This window comes from Doryrhamphus excisus, linkage group LG2 (genome assembly GCF_037039965.1).
Source record: "Doryrhamphus excisus strain RoL-2023G ecotype Guam linkage group LG2, RoL_Dexc_Guam_v1.1, whole genome shotgun sequence".
NCBI classification, from domain to species: Eukaryota; Metazoa; Chordata; class Actinopteri; order Syngnathiformes; family Syngnathidae; genus Doryrhamphus; species Doryrhamphus excisus.
This window is the reverse complement of record NC_136358.1, coordinates 6,357,489-6,382,261: the sequence shown is the minus strand read 5'-3', so window position 1 is coordinate 6,382,261 and position 24,773 is coordinate 6,357,489. Positions and strand designations below refer to the sequence as shown.

The 24,773-nt window shown below is 41.9% G+C and overlaps 2 protein-coding genes across 6 annotated transcripts; both read right to left on the bottom strand.

Annotated features, from left to right (window-relative positions):
• Positions 1-4,839: 4,839 nt before the first annotated feature.
• myoz2a (myozenin 2a) lies at positions 4,840-13,539 on the bottom strand. Of its 4 annotated transcripts, none has more exons than XM_058068666.2 (6): positions 12,309-12,346; positions 10,926-11,071; positions 10,624-10,790; positions 9,811-9,922; positions 6,333-6,516; positions 4,841-6,259 (listed from the first exon to the last, which is right to left on the bottom strand). In XM_058068666.2, exons 3-6 carry the CDS (start codon positions 10,780-10,782, stop codon positions 6,040-6,042), a joined length of 675 nt encoding a protein of 224 aa, XP_057924649.2. In that variant the 5' UTR covers positions 10,783-10,790; positions 10,926-11,071; positions 12,309-12,346; the 3' UTR covers positions 4,841-6,039. The 4 variants fall into 4 exon arrangements, with proteins under 4 accessions (XP_078652870.1, XP_057924649.2, XP_057924650.2 ...); XM_058068667.2 differs by lacking the exon at positions 12,309-12,346 and adding an exon at positions 12,078-12,272; XM_058068664.2 differs by lacking the exons at positions 10,926-11,071; positions 12,309-12,346 and adding exons at positions 12,967-13,056; positions 13,401-13,539 and having other exon boundaries at positions 4,842-6,259.
• Positions 13,540-13,985: 446 nt separating this feature from the next.
• On the bottom strand, positions 13,986-23,672 carry synpo2a (synaptopodin 2a). 2 transcript variants are annotated; one of them, XM_078796740.1, is made up of 5 exons: positions 23,515-23,672; positions 21,153-21,301; positions 20,283-20,731; positions 16,566-19,228; positions 13,986-14,435 (listed from the first exon to the last, which is right to left on the bottom strand). In XM_078796740.1, exons 1-5 carry the CDS (start codon positions 23,614-23,616, stop codon positions 13,989-13,991), a joined length of 3,810 nt encoding a protein of 1,269 aa, XP_078652866.1. In that variant the 5' UTR covers positions 23,617-23,672; the 3' UTR covers positions 13,986-13,988. The 2 variants fall into 2 exon arrangements, with proteins under 2 accessions (XP_078652866.1, XP_057924646.2); XM_058068663.2 differs by lacking the exon at positions 13,986-14,435 and having other exon boundaries at positions 15,240-19,228.
• Between the last annotated feature and the right edge of the window lie 1,101 nt (positions 23,673-24,773).

Genomic DNA, 24,773 nt, shown 5'->3' with positions numbered 1-24,773 from the left:
TTGGTTGACTCCGATCTTAAAACCTTATCTTAGCAGAGTAAAGTGGTTGCAAGGTTGGCTTGGAACTTGAGCGGTCTTCCAATGTGAACTTGGAGCCAGTCACGAGTGGTGTAAAGGAGCCCTCCTGTAGAGCTGGGTTGTTGTTGAAACTTCTCACCGCCTCTATTGAAAGCAATTGCGAACGGGGGCTTGTTTCTCTGAATCACTGTACAGATGGGATCTGCCAAAGACCTCAGTGTATGGTCATGGCGTCAATGATAGCGTCCACCCCCCTAAAGCTTTTGGGCAGCTCCTTCGGATGTGCTCAAAGTGCCCCTCTTTTTGGCACAGAATACATTGTGTCTGCAAGCCCCAAATGGCTGCAGGTTAGCTGGGTTTGGGAGGGCGTCAGTAAACTAATGCACAATGGTTCAGTTTGCTACAGGTCTTGCTTCCTGCATGGTCTGCCGACCATATTGCTGGTATGTTCTTCCTCCACTTCTGTTTGGACCTCATCCTGTACCAGATAACGTCTCCCTTTTTCCAAAACAAAACTGTCGCAGCGATTTTGAAAGCAACCTAGACCACCTAGCTTTTGTTGCCATGGTGCCCACCGGGCTTTTTTGCCACAGGAAGGCCTCATCTCTGTCGACCGCCTCCTGTGTCTGCCACTTCCATACAGTCTTTACAAGGATTCCCACCGTTGCGACCTTATCGTCCCGGGAGTCCCTTTACATCACTACTGCAGTTGACTTAAAACTCTGTTTCTGCTAACATTGCCCAAAGAGAAGATGAACATGGTATTATTATCTGTGATTGGCTGGCGACAAGTATTATTATTATTATTATTTTAATTCTTTTTATTATTATTATTATTATTGCTGACCTGGAATGTCCTGTACATTGGATGACTTCCTGAGAATTCGTCATATTGCTCCTGTTGCCAACAAATTTAAGTGCACTGGTTTATATGGCTCTTTAGGGCCCAAATGAAGCGTCCATCCTGATACAGCAACATAAAACTGAATTAATTAATAAATAAGCTATAAGGAGAAACATAATTAAAGAACCCCATGTGCCACCTCTGCAATAACAAACACTTCTTGGGAGCTTTGCATTGTGGGAAATGACACAATAACTAGAACAATAAAAGTCAGCCTACATTGTTTGTTTTATGCTGGGGGTGCATACTTGCACCACGTACATTCATCTTTTTTTGTTGTTTTACTGCAAAAAAAAGAAGATAACATAAGCATAAATCCGCTTTTGGCAGTTGACTGTCTTACTTTGGTTATGGAGCTCTGCCAAAAGGGGTGACGGTGAAAAATGTCTCTCTGCTGTGTTGGCTGCAGTTGCCACGGTAGCTTTAGACTGCAGAGAAAGCATGTAATGCTTAAGCTGTTACTGCAGAAAGCACGGTCGTTCTATTGTAACAGTTGAAGTATTATTTCAATTATTTATGTTGTTTGTATAAATTGCTTTAAATATTAAAATACAAATGAAAACATTGTGATGACATTTAGTTTATAGTAATAAAACAGAAGTACATTTTGGGGGGATAGCATACACTCCAATGCACTGCAAATTACAGTAAAAAAGTAAAATACACTGCAATGAAATAAAAAAATAGAATAATTTATTGAAAAATATCTATTATGAATATATAAAACACAACTATGTTATGGATATAATATGAAACAATGATATTAGTATTATATAAAACTAACACGCAATCACCTGAATGTGAGGCCAACATGTTAACCACTTGAGCACCATGCGGCCCACAATAGAATACAATATAACAAAATAAAATACAAAAGCAATTAAGTGAAAAAAGCCCAATAACATAAGAAAATATAAGAAAATAAAAGCAAATTAAATTAATTATAAATTAAATACTGCATGGGCGGCACGGCGGTCTAGTGGTTAGCGCGCAGACTTCACAGCTAGGAGACCAGGGTTCAATTCCACCCTCGGCCATCTCTGTGCGGAGTTTGCATGTTTTCCCCGTGCATGCCTGGGTTTTCTCCGAGTACTCCGGTTTCCTCCCACATTCCAAAAACATGCTAGGTTAATTGGTGACTCCAAATTGTCCATAGGTATGAATGTGAGTGTGAATGGTTGTTTGTCTATATGTGCCCTGTGATTGGCTGGCAACCAGTCCAGAATGGATGGCGGTCCTTATAGAGTTGACCCACAATAGATATGGAATTCTTTAATCATCTGTTGATTTTAATGATGAGCAACTCGTATCTGTTTCCTTCCTTCCTCCTAATCAGAACAGCCGGCCATGCCTGATGAAATGTTCAGGCGCACTGTGTATTTGAGTGTTGCTTTTTTTATTATTATTATTATTAAATACAGCTGTTAATGAACTAATAGCAAAGTCGAATGAGAACGTCTGTTCCAATCTAAAGGTAGGATCCTTTAACACATGTTGCAGAGGGAACGATTTAAGAGAGACACATAAGAGATAGTAAGTCGGGCCAATGTGTGTAATGATGATTGTACCTGAAATTTCCATGAAAGTTCACATGGGCATGCATGCAGCTCAGACCATCCAGTCTTTAAAGTTGTTCTGTATGTCCCAATAAGGCTAGTCCATATAATTATCGCACTTATGGCGGACTGAGCAACATGCCTGTTACGTCATTTTACCTGATTTTAAAACACTCTACACACCCTTGGCAACCCAACACCACCCTGCTGACCCCCGAGGGTTGCATGGCTTGTATCCTTCTTGGTATTTTTAGATATCCCATAAGGCTTTGCACCTTCCCGTGAGAACCAACACCTGCTGCGACCCATCCATCAGCCCAAAGCCGGACAACACTGTCTACTTGAAAACAATATTACAGGGGTTAATACCAAACATATAGTCTATAGTACTCCTAATGCTTAACTCCTAATACTCCTAGTGCTTAATCAAGTGTCTCACTGTGCCCTTTCAGCTCTGACTCCCTTTAACACAACAACACGGGATTCAATGGTTTATCTGCTGTCAGCACACAGGGGGCATGAGTTAGGTGCTGTGTGCGCAGATGGAAACCCGAGGGACCCCAAACGACGACTCAGGACTGCTGATGGAGCGACTGGAAAGGACAGCTGCTCCTGTTGCGACATCAGCTAATTGGCATCTCGTTGACTTCAAAACGACCTGCTCAACCTGTTTGAACGTGAAGGAGGGTTCTTGTGTAATAATGCCTTCACTCACTGCTCATGTTGAGTATGGAAGTAGAAAACACAGTTATTATATATAATTTTTATAGTATCTATTTTATTTGTATTAGTAGATATATTTTTTATTTTTTGATTTTCATTTTGTCACACTTATTTTATTAAATTTTAAAAGTGAAAGTGAAGGAAAGTGGAATAAAAAGTGGAGTTTAGTAGAGTGTAGTCAATTATAGCGGTAAAGTGAAACATATTGATGTATAGCTGAGTGGGTTAAAGTGGTGGATTGTAGTGGAGAAAAGTGGAGTGGGTGGGGTAGAGCAGACTGGATGGAGTATAGTGAAGTTAAGTACAGTGGAGCGGAGTAGAGGGAAGTGGAGTACAGTAACGGACAGTAGCGTTGGGTAACATGAAGTGCAGTGGAGTAAACTAGATTATGCTTTAGTAAAGTAGAATAGATTAGATGGAGTAAACTGAAGTTAAGTAGAGTGAAGTGTAGCACAACAAAAAAAGATATTTACATTGTACTGAAAATAATACAGTTTGCTTTTATATACTTTTATACATTTTGTATAGTATATATTTATATACATATTAATGTAGTGAATTAACAAGAGCATACAGCTTACTTTAGAGTGCAGCGTCTCCCTCATGCCAAATGAAACAGCCTGAGGGTAAATTAGTTAGACACTAATAATCGAATTGTCTGACTCCCCCCTCTACTAGCCTCCACTAGCCTGTGCCAATATTATTTCCCGTTGGTGCCTTGTGATAAACGCTCCAAACAGAGTGCAAATAGAGTTCACACACTATTAATGTAGAGTGGCATTACATTTATTCAGTGGGTGATTTGGCAGTGCTACTTCATACTTCACGCACCGTCTTCCAAAAAGTGACCACTGACAGGAATTCAATATTGGACTAGAAGGAGGGAGGAGGAGGGGGGGGGGGGGGTTGTGGGAAAGGGAGTGGTAACATTCCAAGCGTTCTCCTACTGAGGCTTGGAATGTTGACGCTGAATTTAGTCACATGGTAGCCGACAATATGACACATTTGTACTGACAACCTGGACAGTCAAAACATAAACAAAAAACTAACAGGGGGATCATCCATTCATTTTTTTATGGCACTTGAGCTGGAGCCTATCCCAGCGGACTTCAGGCAAAAGACATTCTACATCCTGGACCTGACTTGGATGACACCCTGGCCAGATCAATCCTCTTTGTCCGACTCTTTCCATCAGCACCCCTTAGAGCAGGGAGGAAGGGAAATGAGCCAAAAACTTACCACTTCCACATGGTATGAGAGGAGGATCTTTTTTCCCTTGACCTCAGCCATGGCATATCGACTTGTGGAACTTACCACTTCCACATGGTATAAGAGGAGGATCTTTTTTTCCCCCCTCAACCTCCGCCATGGCATGTCGACTTGGCTGAGGTAGAGGAAAAAAGATCTTCCTCTCATACCATGTGGAAGTGGTAAATTTTTCGTAGTCAGTCTCCATACTGCGTGAAATTTAATGTAATCCTATAACATTACTAATGCCTAGTGACCAGAATGCTACATATAACTTGTCTTTCAGCTATTTATTACCACCTGATCTAAGCAGCACAGCGGCGTCCATCTGACACACATATTCTGACGACTGCTGAGTACAACTAAAATAGGATTTTAATTTTAAACAATCATTCACACTCACATTCATACCTAATTTGACAGTCTCCAATCAGTCTAACATGTTTTTGGAATGTGGGAGGAAGCCGGAACTACCTGGAGAAAACCCACGCAACCCACAGGGAGAGCTCCACACACAGATGTTTCAACAGTGATTCGGATCCTTCGGTGCTATCCACACGGAAACATTTTCAGGTCAAAACAGTATTTTATTGTTTCAGTCATTAATGTCGTGCCCTGAAACTTGTTTTTTTTTTAAAAAGGCTTCCAGAGTGAGAAAATCTGAAAACACCGGCTATGACAACAAGTGAGCTATGACAACACCAACATAATATCTCAATATTTGGACTGGCATGACTCACCCCAGTTGACATTGTCCTGATATTTAGTTGTATTATATTCCAAAATGTCACACATACTACAAAGTCCACTTTGTTGTAAGTCTAGAAGAGCCTTGGTAAGTGAAAGACGACATCCTGTTCTTTCTTCTTCTATTGTTTGGTGTGTCACATGGTCTGTTTACAGCGCCACACGTAGGTGTGCCTTGTGTATTCCATCCTTTTTGCCCAGTGATCCAATTCCGTCTGGTTTCAAAGACTTACTAATCCAACACAGTGTGGAAGCAATTTTTTTTCAACCACCCACATTCCCATGTGGGCATCCAATCGGCTGACCGTGAGGCTGACATGCTAACCCTCTAGGCTAATATGTGGCCATTAAACAATATCTATGACAGACTGACTGATTGAATGTTGTTGAGTATAATGTTGTGTTGGATGATGTGCGTAAATTTTCCCATAATCCGTAATTATTTTCCAAATCTTGCAATAGCAGCTGTGCGTCCGGCCCTCACGATCCATGAGTCATGGGGCCCGTTTTGTGCAAAGGGGCCATAAAAAGTCCAAGGCCAAATTTTTGTCCCAGTCCACCCCAGTTGAGGTGGAGTAAAGCGGAATGGAGTAAAACGAAGAGGAGTGAAGTGTACTAAACTGGAAGTGGAGGGAAATTGAGTGAAGTAGAATGAAGAGGAGTAAAGTGAAGTCGAGTGGAATGGAATGGAGGAAAGTGGAGTGGAGTAAAGTGAAGTGGACTGGGAAATATTGTATTTGACCCAATTTTATTGAGCAAAAACAAAAACATCGGACATTATTATACACCACTGTATAATGGATTTTTTTGCACTAACCCAACATCAGTTACAGCATGACAGGTTCAAAGGTCATCCGACTCAGGGAGCTGGCAAACGGTAGTGGAAAGGGTGATTGGCGCATCTGTGGACACCCACCCGAGGGCAGACCTGTTAAAGGAGGGGCGACATGGCGCAGAGTCCTCTTTGAGCTCGGGGTATTCGGGCAGGGTGGGCTCAACGTTTGGCCTCTTTATGGGGGCAGAGTGGGGTGCCTTGGAGAAGCCACCAAAGGGAGTCGCCACCCTAAAGGTGATTCATGAAGAGGGAACTTTAATTAGCCATTCTTTTAATCAAACAAGACTGTCACTGATCTCACCGATTGAAACTTTTGTAGCCTGGTCGGTTTGTTGGTGCTTCCGGCTCTGATATGTGGGTTATGAGAGTCTCAGCCAAGACTGGGTCGCTGATGATCGCCTGTTCCCACGGTGAGTGGTAGGACTTTGGGACAGCCGTACTGTTGAACTTTTCTGGTGGGACATCTTTTAAAGGACCTCCGTACCCTGGGATGATTGCATGGCAAAGACAGCGGTTATAAGTTATTAAGTAATAAAAAGCTGATTAAATATTATTATCAAGCTGTGAACTATGGCATTGCTACTATGATAATAAACGCAATATGGATATGGCAGTTTATAAGGCAATAATGGAAGCGTGCATTAACTGCTTTATACACACTTTAAACCTTGCAATCCAACCTACCTTGGTGTTCCCAGTGTCAGGGAGTGACATGTGGATGTTTTTTTCATTGAAGTTGAACAGCTGCCACATGTTTTAATATCCAACCATGATCAAAGTTACTTTGGACTTCTCATTACTATTAATCACTATCAACTTTAATAATGGCAGCACCCTTCTTATGACATGCGGAGAGTGTGCATCCGATATGAAGGCGTAATGTGGCAATCATAACCCCGCTTCATAATGTACCTCATACGAAGAGGAGATCCGTGTTGACAATTTAGGGGCATTGTCGCTCTATGGTTGCTATATATATCAAGCAGAGGTACACATTAAAAGTGGAATTTATTGGGTAATTAAATACAGGCGTTCCACAAAGGTATCCGCCTTGCAGGATTTCCCCCTCTGATTCTGAACTCCTAGTTACTTCACTGAGCAACAGCTGCCCTCATGGGGAACACGCATGGGTTTCCAAAGTGTGGTCTAGAGCCATCTGTGGAACATGGCTCATTGCAGAAATAAACCATGATTATAATAATAACAGATACATGTCACAAATGCCACTTTACAGAGTGAAAGTACTGTAATTTATTCATACATACATACATATAGACAAACAACCATTCACACTCATATTCATACCTATGGACAATATGGAGTTGCTAATTAACCTAGCATGTTTTGGGAATGTGGGAGGAAACCGGAGTACCCGGAGAAAACCCACGCATGCACGGGGAGAACATGCAAACTCCACATAGAGGAATCAAACCCGGGTCTCCTAGCTGTGTGGCAAGTGCGGTAAGCTCTCAACCACCGTGCAGCTGCATAAATTAAAATTAAGTATCAAAATTGCTCTAATTAAAATCACATATTTGACAGGAATGACACACGACTAAATTATAGCTAAAATTTAAAAACATATCAAACCTTGTCATATTTTTGACTGGCGTGTCTGTGACCCACCCAGAATGGACCCGCAACCCGTGTTTGTGTCCCCACCCACCAGCAGAGAACCACTGTTCTAATGTACATAATGAAGCTAATTACCTCTGTGAAAAGTCAAACTGCATCTCACAAAATGTACTCTTTTTATGACCAACATGTCTCATGTTTTTGTGGCCAACATGCTAACCACTCTTCCACGGTGCAAATATTGTCCGAAATAAAATAAAACTAAATTGACTTTTTATGACTAAACGTATTGTTTTTTATTTGCGTCAACATGTCTCAATTGCAGCTGACATAAATTTTTTTCCAATGTATATACGTACTTGAAATTATGAAGCATTATGAGAAGTGGAACTGCATCAAACACAACTTGCGTATATATGTTTAAATCTATGTCCAAAACTTTTATTGTTTTTAACTTTTATTAGCAACAGCTGCTTCCAGAGGCCGTTTCCAAAATCTACCATTGTCTGGCCAGCCAATCTTTTAAGTGAGATTTACGGCATTTGCGACACCTCTAACAAGCATTTCCTGTTTTCTAGCCTTGCTTGACGTACACTAGATGTGCATGAGTTAAAGTCAGAACCATATTCCGTGACCTGAGATGATCTTTTAGGTGGAGATCCTTTCTGGAAAAAGGAGCCAAAAAGAAAAGAAAACGTCCACACAACTCTGTTTGGTCTCTGCGTCTTCCCCCAGAGGACAAAACATAAACTCAGGAAGGGGGATTGTTCATTGTGAAAGGTCTGGATGTGACACGACGCCCCCACGTTATGTAACGCGCCAGCTCGAAGAAGGATAGTGCTTTGGATAGGCCTCCAGCTTGCAAACATATGCGATTTAAAGAATGTATTTTCTATTTTATATTTCAAGATAATGGAAACAAAAGAAAATGGAAATAAATAATATTAATTTAATTATTTTATCATAGGTATGGTTTAATTTTTTGTACATTTGTCCCTCGCTACATTTCGGTTTCAATATCTCTCTCTCACTCTATCGCAGTCGTTAATGGCATGTCCAACATGAGTGAAAGAGAGTGAAAATAACTTCTCCTCTTATTCCGTGTGGTAGTGGTAAGTTTTTGGCTTCCACACGGAAAAGTTTTCAGGTCAAAATGGCAAAGATTTTATAGTTTTGGCCTCTCATCCATGTGAAAACTGCGTTCTGGGTGCCCTGAAATTGTATTTTTTGAAAATGGTTTCCAGAGTCTGAGAATGCCGAGTTGTCAGCCAACACAAAAATGATGGTCACCGAGCCACCGACACATATCGCCATCACATGACCAGAAGTTTGCTTTGACGACAAGCCAACACAACATCTGAATATTTCAGTGGACATTCTCTTGTTATTTTGTTGTCTTATACCGCATAAAGGCTCGTAAAAGTCAATCCACTTCTCGTAAGTCTAGATGAGCCTTGGAAAGCGGAAGACAACAGACTTATGCACGTGCGTTCTTTCTTCTTTGGTGGTTTGGTGTATGACATGGTTGCATCTGCGTATCTGTTCATAGCGCCACACGTAGGTGGGCTTTGTGTATTACATCCTTTTTACTCAGTCACTGCGAATGGATGCAACTATTTATTAATCCGACACAGTGTGGATGCAAATATTTTTCTTTTAAGGAGAAAAAAAAATTAGAGGCTAACTAGTTAGTTTGCTAGGATGCTATGCAGCATTAGCAATGTGTTGTAAGCAATTAATAATTGGCGTCTACATGACTCTAATAATAGATAATAATATGATTTCTATGCGCTAACAATGAAAAAATTCACTTACCTAGGACTAATTAGCCACGATAAACGAGGGACGTCAGTGATACATTTTTAAAAATTAAGATTATTCATATTATGTACATAAATTGTGGTTAAGGCAGTTCCACTGGATTCAAACATGGACTCGATTCCCTCTTTAGTGTAATAATGTATGTAAGAGAATCAGAAAGAGCTGAATGAAATAAAGATGTTCTGAAAGTTAGTAAGCAAGTAAATAATTTCCACTTGATTGGGACACTAGCGTAATAGTAAATCCGAAGTAGACAATGCTAAAAACATCAGTGCACATAGTGGTACATACTGTAAAAGAATCGTAAATATACAGATGCAGTAGAAAATCATTGAAAAAAATAACTCAATGCAATATGTGTTTTATCATTATGTTTTGCCTACCAGGGGCGATACTGTCTGGATGTGGAACTGTTTCAGTGATATCAACTGTGCAGGCCTGCTTCTCAGTATCATCATCCTGTGTGGAATTATCAGCTTGAGAGTCCACTGTGTTCTAAAGGAATGGACGAGAAAGACGACCAGACATTAGAGACACTGTGTCGCAGCTTTCATCTCAGTGAAAGATATTTATGATGATTTACTCCAGAACTTCCTGATGAAAAACTTGAAACAAAATCCACTCCATTTCCCCTCGAGCAATAAACAAAGTAGAAATATGCGAGTCACTTCAAAGATAGGAAAGGAAGCAAGAGGAGGGGGGTGCTTCCTTTTAGTGTAATCATTACTTTGTAGAGGCCTCAACGGTCACTGAATAGTACACAAGAGGTCCTTAAAAGGTCCTTAAAACCAGCAGAAGGCTCACTTATATAAAGCAATATGTTGTCCAAAGTGGGGGCCGTGGGCCATTTTATAAAAATATATTATTCATGTTAAATAACATAATTTCAGTAAAAAATACTTTTTCAAAGCTGTAATATTATGACAAAAAAAGAATAAAGTTGCACTTTTTGGAAAAAAATTGGTTATTTTAAGAAATGTTGAAATATTTGGGGAAAAAGTAACCATTTTCTATACTGCTTATTCAAATTAGGGGTATATCACAAAATATACATAACTTCTTAGCATATGACAAAATATCAATGTTTCATTTTTCAGTATGTGGCCCTCGTTTGGACACCCCTGATATCAAGGATCTAAAGAAATAATACTGTTACTATAATAAGAAATAATATTAATATTAAGAATAATACATACATTCATGTGTGCGTTGTTGTTATTCTGGACGCTTTCATAGGTGTATTTTTCTGAACGTCTCTGCCGCATCTTAAAGAGGCGGGTTCCTCGGTTGGAGGCAAGGGACAGTTCCTCCAGCATGATGTCCTTTGGCACGCTCACCTTCTTGCCCAGATCCATCTCCACATCTCCTCATAAAAACAAGACAAAACAGTACGACTTCATTTTGCCATCCCACTCGTGACAGGACAAGTACATGATTGTACATTTAAGAGTAAAATGCCTCGGTTACTCTTTAAAATATGTTTTGAGTGTACATGTACACTTAAGTGTGGTAACAAGTATCTCTCAGCTGTCAGTGTGTCCTCCATTGCCAGACAGCAGTTGTCCTCGCCTCAAATAGCGTAGTCAAGACGACAAAGGGATTGCTTACATTGGGCCATAAAAGTATTCACGGCCAGGGTCGTGTCTGTAAGTCAATATGTGTAAATATAGACAAATTACAGTTAACTTGAACCCTCCTATTTCTGACACCAAAAGTATATCAAAGTACCTAAAAAGATCAAATGTCCTGGTGTTGTTTCACCAAAAAGGATATCACTCAATTCAATCAGTTTTTCAAAATTAGCTCATTAAATGTCACTGTTTCTTGGTTGACTACGGACTTTTATTAGTTTAAAAAAATGAAGAGTGGTGAAGCATACAAGTGTATACAAGTATGAGTACGATAAATTCGTACATGTTGACAGGTCTGCACTAATACCCAACGTCCTCCCTGCCTCTCACGCCCTCCCTAACAGTTCACCTGCCAACTCCAAGGGGGCCCGCCCCACTACTGGCCTAAATTTATGCATTTTTAACCATAAAATGGCTAAATGAACAAAAAAGACGTTATATGTAGTCTTATTCTAAATTATTCAAATTATTTGTACAAAGTACTGTTTACGCTGAACATTGGTCATATTTAATGTAATCTATTTATTTATTATTTATTATTTATTATTTATTATTTATTATTTATTATTTATTATTTATTATTTATTATTTATTATTTATTATTTATTATTTATTATTTATTATTTATTATTTATTATTTATTATTACACAGGAGCCAGGCAACGACATTTCGTTGCCAATTTCACTGCTGTGTTATTGTGCAATGACAATAAAGAACGTCTATGTCTATGTCTACACTGGTCACAAGGTGTAGTAGTGTTACATTGATGAGACAATAGCCAACTTTGGAAGTTTGCTATGCAGAAAAAAACAACAAAAAACTCTCCCAATGGTAACTTGTGAGTCTGTTATGTCTAATATGTATTGAATGTCTATTACATTGGCTAATGTTTCATGCCGAGAAGGCTCTAATAATGTAAAAAAAAAAATGAGAAGATGGTAAACAGATTTTCTATGTCATAACTACAAAAATGTTGCATTTATAAAGAAACAATTCTACTTTGCGGGAATTCACTTACCACGGTTGGGTCTTGAACCAATTAACCGCAATAAATGAGGGATTAATGTACTTGAAAGGATAAACTAGCTTGATGCGCCCTTGATGTTTATTGTTTGGAGCCAACAGTTGACCATAGGAGGTACAGCATGCACTAAAGCTGTATATCACAGTACCTAAAATGGTAAAATTGCTACTTTTATAACTTTGGGACAATCATTGACACGGACTGTGACTACTTTGGTAATCTTACTTCTGATACAGAAAAAGTATCCCAGTACTTCAAAGGATGAGCAGTGAGGCATGTTCATTCATGTAGCAGCTTGTCTGTTTAGCAACAGTCAAGAGACCTTTATAACGCACACAACATACGTTTGGCCTTCAAAATAAGAGTGCTGTGCACCACATCCTGTTTACTTGTGGTAACAAAATAATTAATAATAATAATAATAATTACAGTACTACGAGGAACGTTATGAAGTTATGGCAACCAGCCATTTTTTTTGTCTCTGTGTTTTGGTAAGAGGCTCAAATCAGGTCTAATTATGTAAAAAGGTAAAATGGCTGCTTTTGTAACCTTGACTTTTATAAGTTGGTAACAATAATTGCCTATATGAGATACATTCACAAAGATGGAATCTACCATTACTGTTATTCTACCAAAAGGCACAAAAAGGAAATTGTAAACTACTTCACACTTAAGTATCCAAATGAGTTAAATGGATGGTTTCACTCAAAAGTACTGCTTTTGTAAAACTCTTATTTACCATATGAGGTACATTCGTGTCAGTGGAACCATTTGTAATCCTCAAACACCAAAAGCATATACGTAAATGTAAACCCTGTAGCCCTGACACAAAAAAACATCAGTGTATCTGAAATAGAAGGAAGGCGAGGAAAAACAATGCTACCTTCCAGGGCTTGCACCTCCCTACAGATGGCTTCGGCCTGAAGTTTCCGCTCCCTGGTCGTCATGGTGGAGAACAGCGACATGGCTGCACCTGGGATTTGGAATTGTCACACATTGTAAGCATGACCTACACACTACAATGCATGTGTGACATCAAGTACAAGCAGCCCAAGTGCTGACTGACGGAAAAGGGCAAGGTTAGCTCATCCCTTTAAATAACCTTGGCCTGTTAAACTGCTCACACATGCTCATCCAGACACTGCTAGCAGAGGTGTCAGGACTCTCGGAATCAATATATGGTTAATTGGCGGAAAAGAATACACAGTATTCTCAAGTACTTTGAGAGGGTTCTATGCAAAAGTTTCTTCAAAAAGAAAAAAAAAATGAAACATTCAGAAAATTGACAACTTAGCACCCATGTGGGTGCTTTCTTACCTGCTCTTAAGGACCTTGGAGAGGGGTCTGTTGGTGCACCTGTCGGGGTACAGGAGGTGGCAAAAGAACCTAGATGGTGGTGTGAACCAAGTGGGTACACTCCACGGCACAGGGGGGGCTTCCTGAATGAGTGGGTGGGTGGATGGACGGGTGGGTGTCACTATGTTGTCATCAGTATTTACTGTAGCTGACAAGTGTCTAAATTTAGAGCACCACAGTTCCTTGTTACATTACAGTAGGAGGGTGTGCTATATTCATAAAGTTTGCAGTTTGATGCAGTGATGGTTGCCATAGTAACACAAGCCCCTCCTCTTGATCTTAAAGAGGATGTAAAAAGCACATATGTGCTATGGTTGTCTTTATTTTCCAAGAAAGGTTGCATCTTTCATGGCCAAATTGGTGAGTTCATTTCTGTGATCCTACTTCTGACACCAACAATAAGGGAACCATTTCTGGGTCATTAATCGTGCTTAATATGAGCAACCACGGCAACAACAAAAAACCCTCTAAAGTCCAAGTCTAAAGTCTCACTGTGGTTGTGTTTAAGTACGGCATGCAAATAAAACAAATTAAAATTAAAAGTGCTTCCTACTGTTTCCGATAATATTTTACACCAGTGACAGACTTGTGTGTTTGCTGCCCCACTGAGGGTGGCCTGTGAGGCTGCCACTGTCGAGGCAGGGACCCATAAGCCATAGCAGAGACACCACTTCTACTCTGGCCCCAAGCCTGGCCTCCACCCTTTTGTGAGGCCTGGTAGGACACCCTTTCCTTCCACTGGGGCGGTGGTTCGGGGACCATTTTGCGCTGGGCTGCCAGGTAAACATTAGAGGCCAGGTTCTGCTGGAGGTCTTGGATGGCGAAGGCTTCATCCACCAGCCCCAGGGGATGGCGGGAAGCGGCCTCCCATGGTGTGAGGGGTTTGGGGGCCTTGTCAAGCCAGGAGGACGTCTGCCTGGATGCACGCGTTGGATACCGATTGGCTGTCGAGGACATTCTTGCTGGAGGGGAGAGAGAATAGCTCCTCCCGGTTACCTAAAAACCACAAATGCAGTTTATTTTAGTAAAGATGCCGGAACATGAGTTCTGAAAAAAAACATCTTTGTGTTCTACATATAAATTAAAAAATAATTGCTCTTTTGAAGCCAAGCTCCTGTATAACACATATAGGAAATGCAAGGCTGTCATCGTGTGGTGAAAGATAGAATTACAAGAGCTTGAATGCACAGGAGTAAAGGAAATACACTAATAATATACAGTATTAAAGTAAGTAGAGGATAGCAAAGTAAATCAGTTACTAAAGCCATCCATTTTTTATGCCACTTATTCTCATTATGGTCACAGGGGTTATGCTGGAGCCTATCACAGTTGATTCGTGCAGAGGCAGGGTTCATCCTGGACTGGTTGCCAGCCAAGTGCAGGGCATAAACAGTACAGACAACCATTTGCACTCTCATCCATACCTATGGACAATTTTGAATTGCCAATTTACCCAACATGCATATTTTTGGAATGTGGGAGAAACCCAAAGAAAACCCAAGCACACACGAAGAGAACATGCAAACGCCACACATAGATGCCCAAGCAGAGAATCAAACCAAGGTCTGACGGATTTCCTGACTCTGTGGCCAACACAATGCCAGCCTCAATTGCTACATAATTTCTAAATACATTTTGTATTTCTAGTTACTGCTATTGGAATTCACTCCAAACCTTTGACTGCTACTGTATGTAAAATTAAATCCTGTATAAAAAATATACTAAATTTGTATTTTGATGTAATATTTTTATTAAAATTGTAAATAATATAGAATACCACATAGTGTAAAAAAGAAACAAGCATGGGAAAATAAAACAGAAAAACATGCAGCAAGGAGAAGAAAAGGAAACAGAAGAAAAAGCCAAAGAAAGATACAAGTTTTTTAATGGCACTGCAGTGAATGGTATACAGGAAAGTGCATTGTGAAGAAGAGAACACACTAAGGAGGGGAAAATGGAGAAAGGGAACAAAAAAGCAAATTTCAAAACATAAATAAATGCAGTCTATTTATACGAAGGCCATTGCAAAGATAAAGCTATATGGTCGATTAGTTTGGCTCAAGTTGAAATTCAAGCCTGCTATGTGTCAACCGTGGTATAAATATAACACCCAGCATGACGCAACAGCTGGCAGGAAAAAAAACGCTGAAAATAAATTCACTTGACAAAGGTGCTGCATGGAAGTAAAGGACAGTGAAGTAATCAAATAGTTTTAGTATTACTATTATTGTTATTATTAGGATAACATTTATAAGGTTAAAATTGGACGCTTCTCGGGCTGTCAAACTATCACGTCTCTAAAATATTTGACATTAAGCACATACAATCATCCTTCTCTCTTTTTCGAAAATTCTGTCCTATTTTACCCATCGTACCACCCTACATTCTTTGAACTTTAAAGTTTAAAATGACATGAATTCTTCCAATAAACATGATACAATGTGATTGGGATCACTCTTTCTCAACACCAGTGGGCTTCCAAACCTGAGCGGAGCTTTTTCTTGCGGTAAATTTAGGTCTGGGGGCAGCAGCAGAGCTTCCCCCGGATGTGGACTCAGGCGGGGAAGCTACAGGAAAACTATGAGTGATGTTAGCATGGGGCTGCTGGTAAGCAGATGCAAGGTAAGGAGGATTAGCAGCTGTTTGGTAGGGGACCGGAGGTGGTTGGTACTGGGGATTGGGCTGTTGGTTGTATGGTGCCCAGGAGGGACCACCTGAAGGTTGCTGATAAGGATCAGGAGGGGGGTAAGGAGTTGGCTGGTAGGTGCCATCATGCGGCATAGCCTGGATGGGTTCGTAGGCCTGTTGGGGGTATGGAGGACTAAAGGTCCCGTCTGGTTGATCAGGTGACATTTGCTCATATGGGGGTGCTTGATAGCTCGGAGGTGAACAGTTAGGTTTGGATTCCTTGGCAAATTCTGCTGCAGGACCGTATGTAAAGAGCGAGGCGCTAAGCTGGTAAGGTTGATGCTTCATGACGTCGATAGCATTGAGCGGTTTTGGGGCAGGTTTGCCTTTTTTCTTAGATTTTGACACGGGGCCGCTGGAAGGGGGTTGCTTTGATGCCGCCGGTGGATAAGAAGGGGACTGAATGGGGTTAAAAGCCCGAGAAGGTGGCGCACGTACATTAGGGGTATACTTCCACTCATTGGGTAAGGAAGCAGCAGGTGATGTTGATCGGCTCGCCATGTTGGCTTGAACAGTCTCCGAGTCCACGATGTACTTCTCCATGCGAGACTGCCGCTTGGCAAACATGTCAGCACCTTTTCCCTTAACGGCTGGCATCTCGAAGGCTGAGCCGGCAGACGACGGGTTCAAGATTGTTGCCAAGGGGTTCACAGGGGAGGAAACTTTTTGACCAATGGCAAAGTTTCGCTGCTGTGTTGGTGGTGGTGGAGGAGGGCTACGATTTTGTTGCCAAGGTTTTGGCAGGGGGTGAGTGCTGGTTGTTGGCGTTTGCTGAGACTGAGGTGTCCAGGCATTGACAGGGGTCTGAAGTTGAGCTGGAGGCCATGCGTTCACTGCAGGCGGCGGTGGAGGCTTTGGAGTTTGCCAGGTGGACTGTGGCGATGGTTGCAAACGAGCAGGCTGAACCCAAGGTGGCTGTTGTTGGTCCTGATCTTGAGCTGCTCCCCAGGATGGAGTGGCATTCTGGACCTGTTCTGGAGCCTGCTGAGTCCATGTCGGCTGGGCAGGAGCGGGGGCCCATGGATTCAAGCTGACTGGAGGCTGTGCTTGAGCTGCTTGGGTCCAAGGAGGTTGCGAAGGCGGCCAGGAATCAATGGGTGGCTGCTGCTGAGGGGGAACCCAGTGTTGATCTGGTGCTTGGGTTTGTGACCAGGCTTGTGGTGGAGCCTGAGGCTGCGTTGGTTTACACCATGGTGGTTGCGGCTGGGATTCTGGCTGAACCCAAGGTGGCTGCGCTTGGGATTTATGCTGCGGCCATGCCGATTGGGACTGTTCTTGCAGAGGCTGGGCCCAGGATGTCTGTGATTGCTGCTGCATCGCTGTATGTGGTTGTCCCCAGGTCGGCTGCATTTGTGGTTCTTGCGACCAGGTTGTTTGTGGTGGCTTTTCTGACGGACACCAGGATGGTTGGGCAGGAGGCTGTGCTTGCTCTGGTTGGGTCCAGGAGGGCTGCCAAGTATTGGCTACTGGGGGCTGAGCCTGGACCTGGCTCAGAGTGGGCTGATGTGTCACCCATTGTTGTTGAGGAGGGGACTGTCTTGGCGGTGGGTTCAGGGGCTGTTGTAATTGGAATCCACAAGAAATGGTGGATTGCTGCGGAGCTGCTTGCGTTGTTGCTGAATCGCACATTCTTCCTGGATCAGGCTGTGGCGAGGAACTGGCATGAGCATTCCCCTCTTGTGCTTGTGTCACTTGTGTTTCTGGCGCAGAGGGAGGCCATGTTTGTTGTTTTTCTGCAGCTTGAGGGGGAGATGGCTCGGGGGCAACAGAGATTGGCTCCTGGTCTGTGGAAGGTGTGGTCTCTACAGCGGGGGCTACAGCAGGTGGGCAAGCACTATTTTCAGCATGCTGCTGAGGCATTTCCTGGCTGTCCATCTGAGGGGACCAGGGGGTGGCGTTGGGGTTGATCATGGGTTTGGGAGCAACTGGTGGAGGAGTCTTGTGTTTGAGCCGCGCGGACTGCAGGAAATTACATGCCTCTGCACCAAGGCTGAGATAGTCCTCCTCGGGTCCAGACTCGAACCCCGTCTTCTTATCTCTGCTCATGTTAAGGAGGTTCAGCAATTCGGGATTGGGTGATACCTTTGGCGCCTCCTTAAAAGTGAACATCGGCTTGCTGGCATTCCTTCTCTTGGAATCCAGAAGGCCCGTCCTGATAGCCGGTGTGGAAATACGTTCATCGCGGGAGGCAATCTGCTCTCCTTGACCTGTAGACTCTTGATCAGAGCCACTCATGACTGTAGAGTAAGGAGTGGCGGCCATGTTTTGTACTAAAAAGGGCTTTGCGGTACGATTGCTAAGGGAACTCTGCATCTCACTGCTTTGGTGATGGACTGAGCCATTCTGAGAAAACTCTTGATGATACATTTTCTGTTGCTGAACCTGCTGAACCTGCTGATACTGCTGCTGGTACTGCTGCTGCTGCTGGTACTGCTGCTGGTACTGCTGCTGGTACTGCTGCTGCTGGTACTGCTGCTCCTGGTACTGCTGCTCCTGGTACTGCTGCTGCTGGTACTGCTGTCGCTGGTGTACATTCACATCCATGTACACATGGTCCTCTGTGGCTGACTGCATGTAGGATGACTCCACCACTTTCTGCTTCTCCTGCACCCCTTCCACTGGGATCCCCTGGCGCCGGAGCTCTTCATGCTCTGCAGCGATCTCATCCATCCTTTGGCGCCGCTGGGCGAACATGAGAGCGCCCTTGCCCTTGGTGTCCGGTAGACACTCCATTTGCTTATGCTGCGCAAGGAGACCTTTGTCCTGGAGGCTGATGGTCAGCACACCTTTTCCACCTTGGCTGAAATGTTTCTCTAAATTGGTGCGGTCTTGTGCTGCAACGGTGAACTCCAAAACATGGATTCCACCTCGATGGCCTTCCTCGTCACCGTCCTCTTCTTCTGTGCTGTCTTGCTCGTCTTCACCGGTGCCGTAGCTCACAAGGGTGTACTTTTTGGCTCTTTGCCGGTGCTTCTTGAACATCAACAGCCCCTTGTTGTTGGGGTTGGGTGGAGCAGTGGTGAGGAGGAGGGCAATTCGCTTACATTTGGACTTGGCTTCCTTCACCTGCTTCTCGGAGAGACTCTCGCTACGCCTGAGCCCTACGGGAAGAGAGGTTGACACTTTTATTGACAGCCTAAAGGTCATTACTGCAACAACACCATGACACAGTACCGACAGGAGTTTAAATGACATTTATGGTGCCTCCTACAGGTTGTGCTCAAAATGCTTTAAAAGACACGCTAGCATACATGCAATACAGATATCCTCAAAGTGTTATAATCATTAGACAGTTGTTTAGTCCATCCGTTGACCCTTTAAAGACCTATTGCTTGATGGAGGCCATGCTTCTTGTCTAGTCTTACTCAAATTTTAGAAATTTGCTTGTATGTATTCATTATAAGACACAGACAGATTAGAATGTATTTTAGCATCCATCTATTTATCCATCCTATGTATCCAAATTTAATGGAAAACATGCCAAAGTTACAGTGAGTGGAAGAAATGTAATCAATTCAATCCGCTTAATGGGGTCAAACTTCGGGGGTTTAAATATCAACATCACCATGTGGTGTATTTCTCAGAAAAATAATACCACAGGCCTTTTTGTGTCCAGTAGAAGCTGAACACATACATACATACAGTCTGGTAAGAAAATTATCTATGGCAATAACCTAGCCTAATTTGCAAGTCATAAATACACAAAAGCAATTTAAAAAGTATTTGACCCATGTCTAATCCTGTGAGAACACACTACATTAAACCAGCAGGACTAAAGATGCACTGCAATAAATTCCCAATGATAATGGACATCAAATAACAAAATTGATTCGAGTTTTCCTCTCAGACTAACCTGAAGGCGATGAGGACTGCAAGCGGTGAGAGTGAGTGTCCTACTCTTTTTAGTTCAGTTAGAGAGGAGGATCAGGTAACGGCTTGAGCAGCACATGCACATGCTGGTGTCTGTCAAAGTGCCACACTTCTGTAGGCATCAGTGGGTATATTTAGCTACCCCCCCCAAAAAAAAAACTTTAGAAGGCTACAGTTGGCCTTTTTAAATAAAACGTGTGTATAATGTAAGACTAAAAGAACCTTTTGCAGGCCCAAACATATATCAAGCAATTATCAAACGACCCTTTAGAGAATAGCACTCACTGGCGTGCCTCGCCCGATGCCTGTTGGGTTTCTCCTGGTCGGAATCCTCCTCCTCCTCCTCCTCTGCGGGCGTCCCCTCATCTGACGGGAATTCAAAAGCAACTCTGAAAGACCCTGGACTCTCACAAGGACCTCCCCTGTCCTCTGCTCCACTCTGGGAACTTCCCAGGCCCCTCCCTGCTGATGCTGATGCTGATGATACCGTCCCTTCGACAACTCCATGCTGGCTCAATGGCTTACGGATGGAGGATTGTGCTTCCTTTGTGGCGATGGAACCTCTGGTGGAGAGATTTCCTTTAATGCTGTGGGCACTTCCAAGAGAGGTGCATTCCGTGTCTTCAGGGACAATGTCTTGGTCACCGTCAGATGCCTCATCCTGGGACTCAGATATGTACAGTTCTGTCGGATTTTGGCTTCTGTAGCTTGTTAACGCTTCTTTGGTCGCAGACCTGTCACAGAAAACAGTGAGTTTAACATCTTGGCAATTATCAGAGCATCATATTTCCGAAATATGCAGACTGTACCCATGTATTTTGTTTGTTTTTATATAGAAAAAATGTGTACTACAGTACACATCAGTTATATGTGAATTGTCAAATAAATTAGAGGTATGGCTGTGCAAACAATTTGAAGGGGACCTATATGCTCATTCTCAGCTACACACAATAACCCCAACAGAAAGCTTTCTATAGCTTCCAGATTCTTCACCTCGTCCTGCAGTGTTTCCATGGACTTCCTGCTTCCAACCAAAATGGTCTATTTAATTTACTATGTCTGTTCGATTCATGTGCGTTGTCCATTTTTGCTATAAGAATGGAATTTTATATTATCATTATATTACAATTGTGATATATTATTGAGCTTTTATACCTTTTGACAAGTAACTGCAGGTCGTTGGATGTGTCCATGAGGGCGTGAGCTTGTGATAGGGTGACCGTCGCACACTGCTCTCCATTCAGAGACACCACCTCATCACCTTCCTGTAAGCCGGCCTTAGAAGCGTGACTGCCTTCTTCTACCTGTTGATAAACATACATTTTACACTCAAAATTCTACAGTAGCTTTGGTGGTAATCGTGGCAAAAAACTGGGGTGTGGGAGGAGTTTGGTGTCTGAGAGGTTCCATTCGAAACCGTTCAAAGCCTCAGAAAGGGGAAGCCGTCACTATTTACAGTCCTCAACTGAGGATACAGCGTGGTCGAAGGAATACTTTGAGGCTCTTATCAATCCCACTGACATACTTTCCATAGAGGAAGCTGAGTCTCAGGACACAAATGTGGACAGGTCCATCACCGGGCCTGAGGTATCTTGGGTAGTCAAAAAAACTCCTGAGTGGCAAAGCTCCTGAGGTGGATGGGTTTCACCCTCAATTCCTCAAGGCTCTGAACATTGTTGAAGAACTGTGCTTGACACATCTCTTCAACTGACACATTACCTGGAAGTCGGGAACAATACATCTGGATTAGCAGACCTGGGTGGTGGTCCATGGGGTGTGTTCCAACTGTAGGGGGCTCATGATCACACTCCTCGGCCTCCCTGGAAAAGTCTATTTCATGGGTTGGAAAGCAGTGTACAACCATTCGTCAAACCATGGCTTCAGGAGGTGCAATGCGGTTTTCCGGTCACAGACATCCTTACCGGAGGGTACACAGCAGTTTGCCCAACCGGTCTACTATATGTGCTTTGTGGACTCGGAAAAGGCAATCAACCCCATCCCTTGTGGTGTCCAATGGGTGGTGCTCTGGTAGTATGGGATTGGTGCACACTACTAAGTGCCATTCAGTTTTTTCACTGTCTTTGTAGGGCTTCCCTACTAAGACTGCACCCCCAGCGAACCCGACCCGATTAAGCAGAATAAAATGTATGGGGATGCTACAATACATTCTCATCTGTCTGTGTCTTATAAAGAATGAAGACACTGCTCGATGGTCCACACTAGATGCATTTAAAAGGGCAGTTATTACAGTGATGGATGGTTTTGTTGCCTTGTAATTGCTTCCTACTGCCCCCTCGTTAATAAAGGATTCAAATAAGCATAAATGTACCATAAATCTTCTATGAATACAATTATGCAATTAATTAAAACACAAGCAAAAATCAAAAATACTTTACATGGCCATAGCTGTCAACAATTGAATAACAACTGAATAACACTCCTCACTATGCTGGGAAAGCCATCCCTGCATGGAGTGACAGGTAAACATGCAAAACTAAATAAATGACAGTTATACTATACTGCTTTATCAGCCCACATGCGGCCATGACAGAGCCTAACATAAGCAACACCCACCATAATAAAACAAGCCGCCTTAAATATAAAATGTATTTTATGAGCCGACTCTGTCCACACAGGCCGTATAAGGCTACAACAACATCTCTGCTCCAAAAAAGGATTGCAACCATATTACATTGGGGTTGTCCAAACTTTTCTCACTGATGGCTGCACGGTTTTTATATTTATTACATTTAGAAAAAAGCTTTTTAAAAAGTTCTGAATTTTGACCACCCTGCACTTCTTGGCATTTGCAGCTTCAAGCACCTCTACATTGCAAAGGTAAACTTCCACTCTAATTCTTAAACAGACTGCAATAATGATAGATAGTAAAACAAGGCACTGTCTCCGCAAATCAGTGTTTTTGCTTCCCTGCATTCTGTCACCAATGAAAGAAGCACTTTGGTTACTCCACTGAAAAGATAAAGTGATGGCATTTTGCTTAATCAGGTTGCCATGGGTCACTATTAGGCTGACAATGATCCTCTAATTTTAACTATTGTACAATGTATTGTTTTTGTACCCTCCAGCTTTAAAAATAATGTAAAAAAGTGCATCATATACCATAATAAAAGTAGGAGGTTTGTGTGGCTTTCATAAAATAAAAATAAAATGACCTCATCAAATTTGTACACAGGTCGGGAGGGGGGCAAAAACACAAAATTCCTTATAAGGACAAAATGGATCCATCAGGCTGCGAGGCTGTAATGCCTTGTACTTGTTGTGCGCCAACAATGCTTTAGGTGGAGACTTATTCCCTGCATAACACAAATACCTTTACATTTTTTTTGTTGGTTTTTGAGTGATAACAGATCATACTGGTCTCTTCTCCTCCACCTCGGCATTGACCATATAAGGGTTGTAAGGAATCTTGCACCGAAACACAGACAAAGCATGCAAAACCCACAAGAATACCTTGAAATGTAATTAACTTGAAAAGTATTAAATGAAAGATAGTTACCTGGGAAACCATCAAAGATGCCCCCCCTTGTCCTTCCCTCAGAGTGAACCCCCACGGCGGCCCACCTTCTAAAGTGATGCACATGTACTCCCCGGTTCCCATGCTGTCTGCATGAACCACTCCAGAGCAAATCCGAAGTCAGTCAGGCAGTCGGGCAAGTAAACAGCATTTGACAAGAGAGGAACCACCCCTCCTCACCAGTGCTGCTGTTTAATCCCCATCATCTGAGCTCGGTCCAGCCCGCTCAGTGACATCACAACAAAACAGGACCAGCCAGCCTGAGGAAAAAGTAGGCGTGGGCAGGGGAATACTGTATTCCCCAAAACGCCTACAAAAATATCATATACAGTATTAATTAGGGATGTTTACATTCTGCATACTTCATTATTTCAGTAGTACGACAGAAAACAGGAAATGGTGAGACATTTTGCTGCATGTTTTGAATGGGAAAAATAGCACCAGCTCATTGACAAATATAACATTTAAAAATGAAGGGTTCAATTAAATTGCATGTATTCATATTTCTACTTATTAGTATGCAATATTATTATTTTTAATAAAATTACTGCTAGAAGTCATTTATGTATAATTTTTTTATATTTTTATTTAATTAAATATTCATGTATTATTATTATTGTGTAGTATTATGTTTTGATATTATTTTGGACAATATTTATTTTATTTGTTTGTTTTTATTTATTTTATTTAAAGGATTTAATTACAATGAATTAATATTTGTTCACTTGATGTAAATTAGTGTGCAAAGGATATTTTTTCGAAAACCTTTTTTAGTTTAATGGTTGATTTTTGGCATAACTTAATTCTCGTCCAGTGTTCATGTTCATGGTGATGACGTATGGGCTCTCTCAATGTCATTGACATTTTTTGGAATATACTGTATTTCAGTTTAGATTTTGTTATTTCATTATATTGTAAATCTCAATTTCTGCTTTATTCATTTTTTTGTGTATTGGATTTTATACATTTGTATATAAATTTAATTACTTCGGATTCATTCACATTAGTGCACATTCAAAAACAAATATTATATGTGATTGAAAATAGTGGTCTGGTCAATATAACTGTATCATATTTATTCATCATTATGATTAAGTATTATTATACTGGTGTTATTATAATGATTGTATTTGTTTATCTTTTCGGAATGAGCTAAAAAGTTGTTTGGGTTTATGGCGCTGACGCGTATGGACTCACTCTGCGCATGCGTACGTCTTCATTGAGGTGAAGTGAACGAAAAA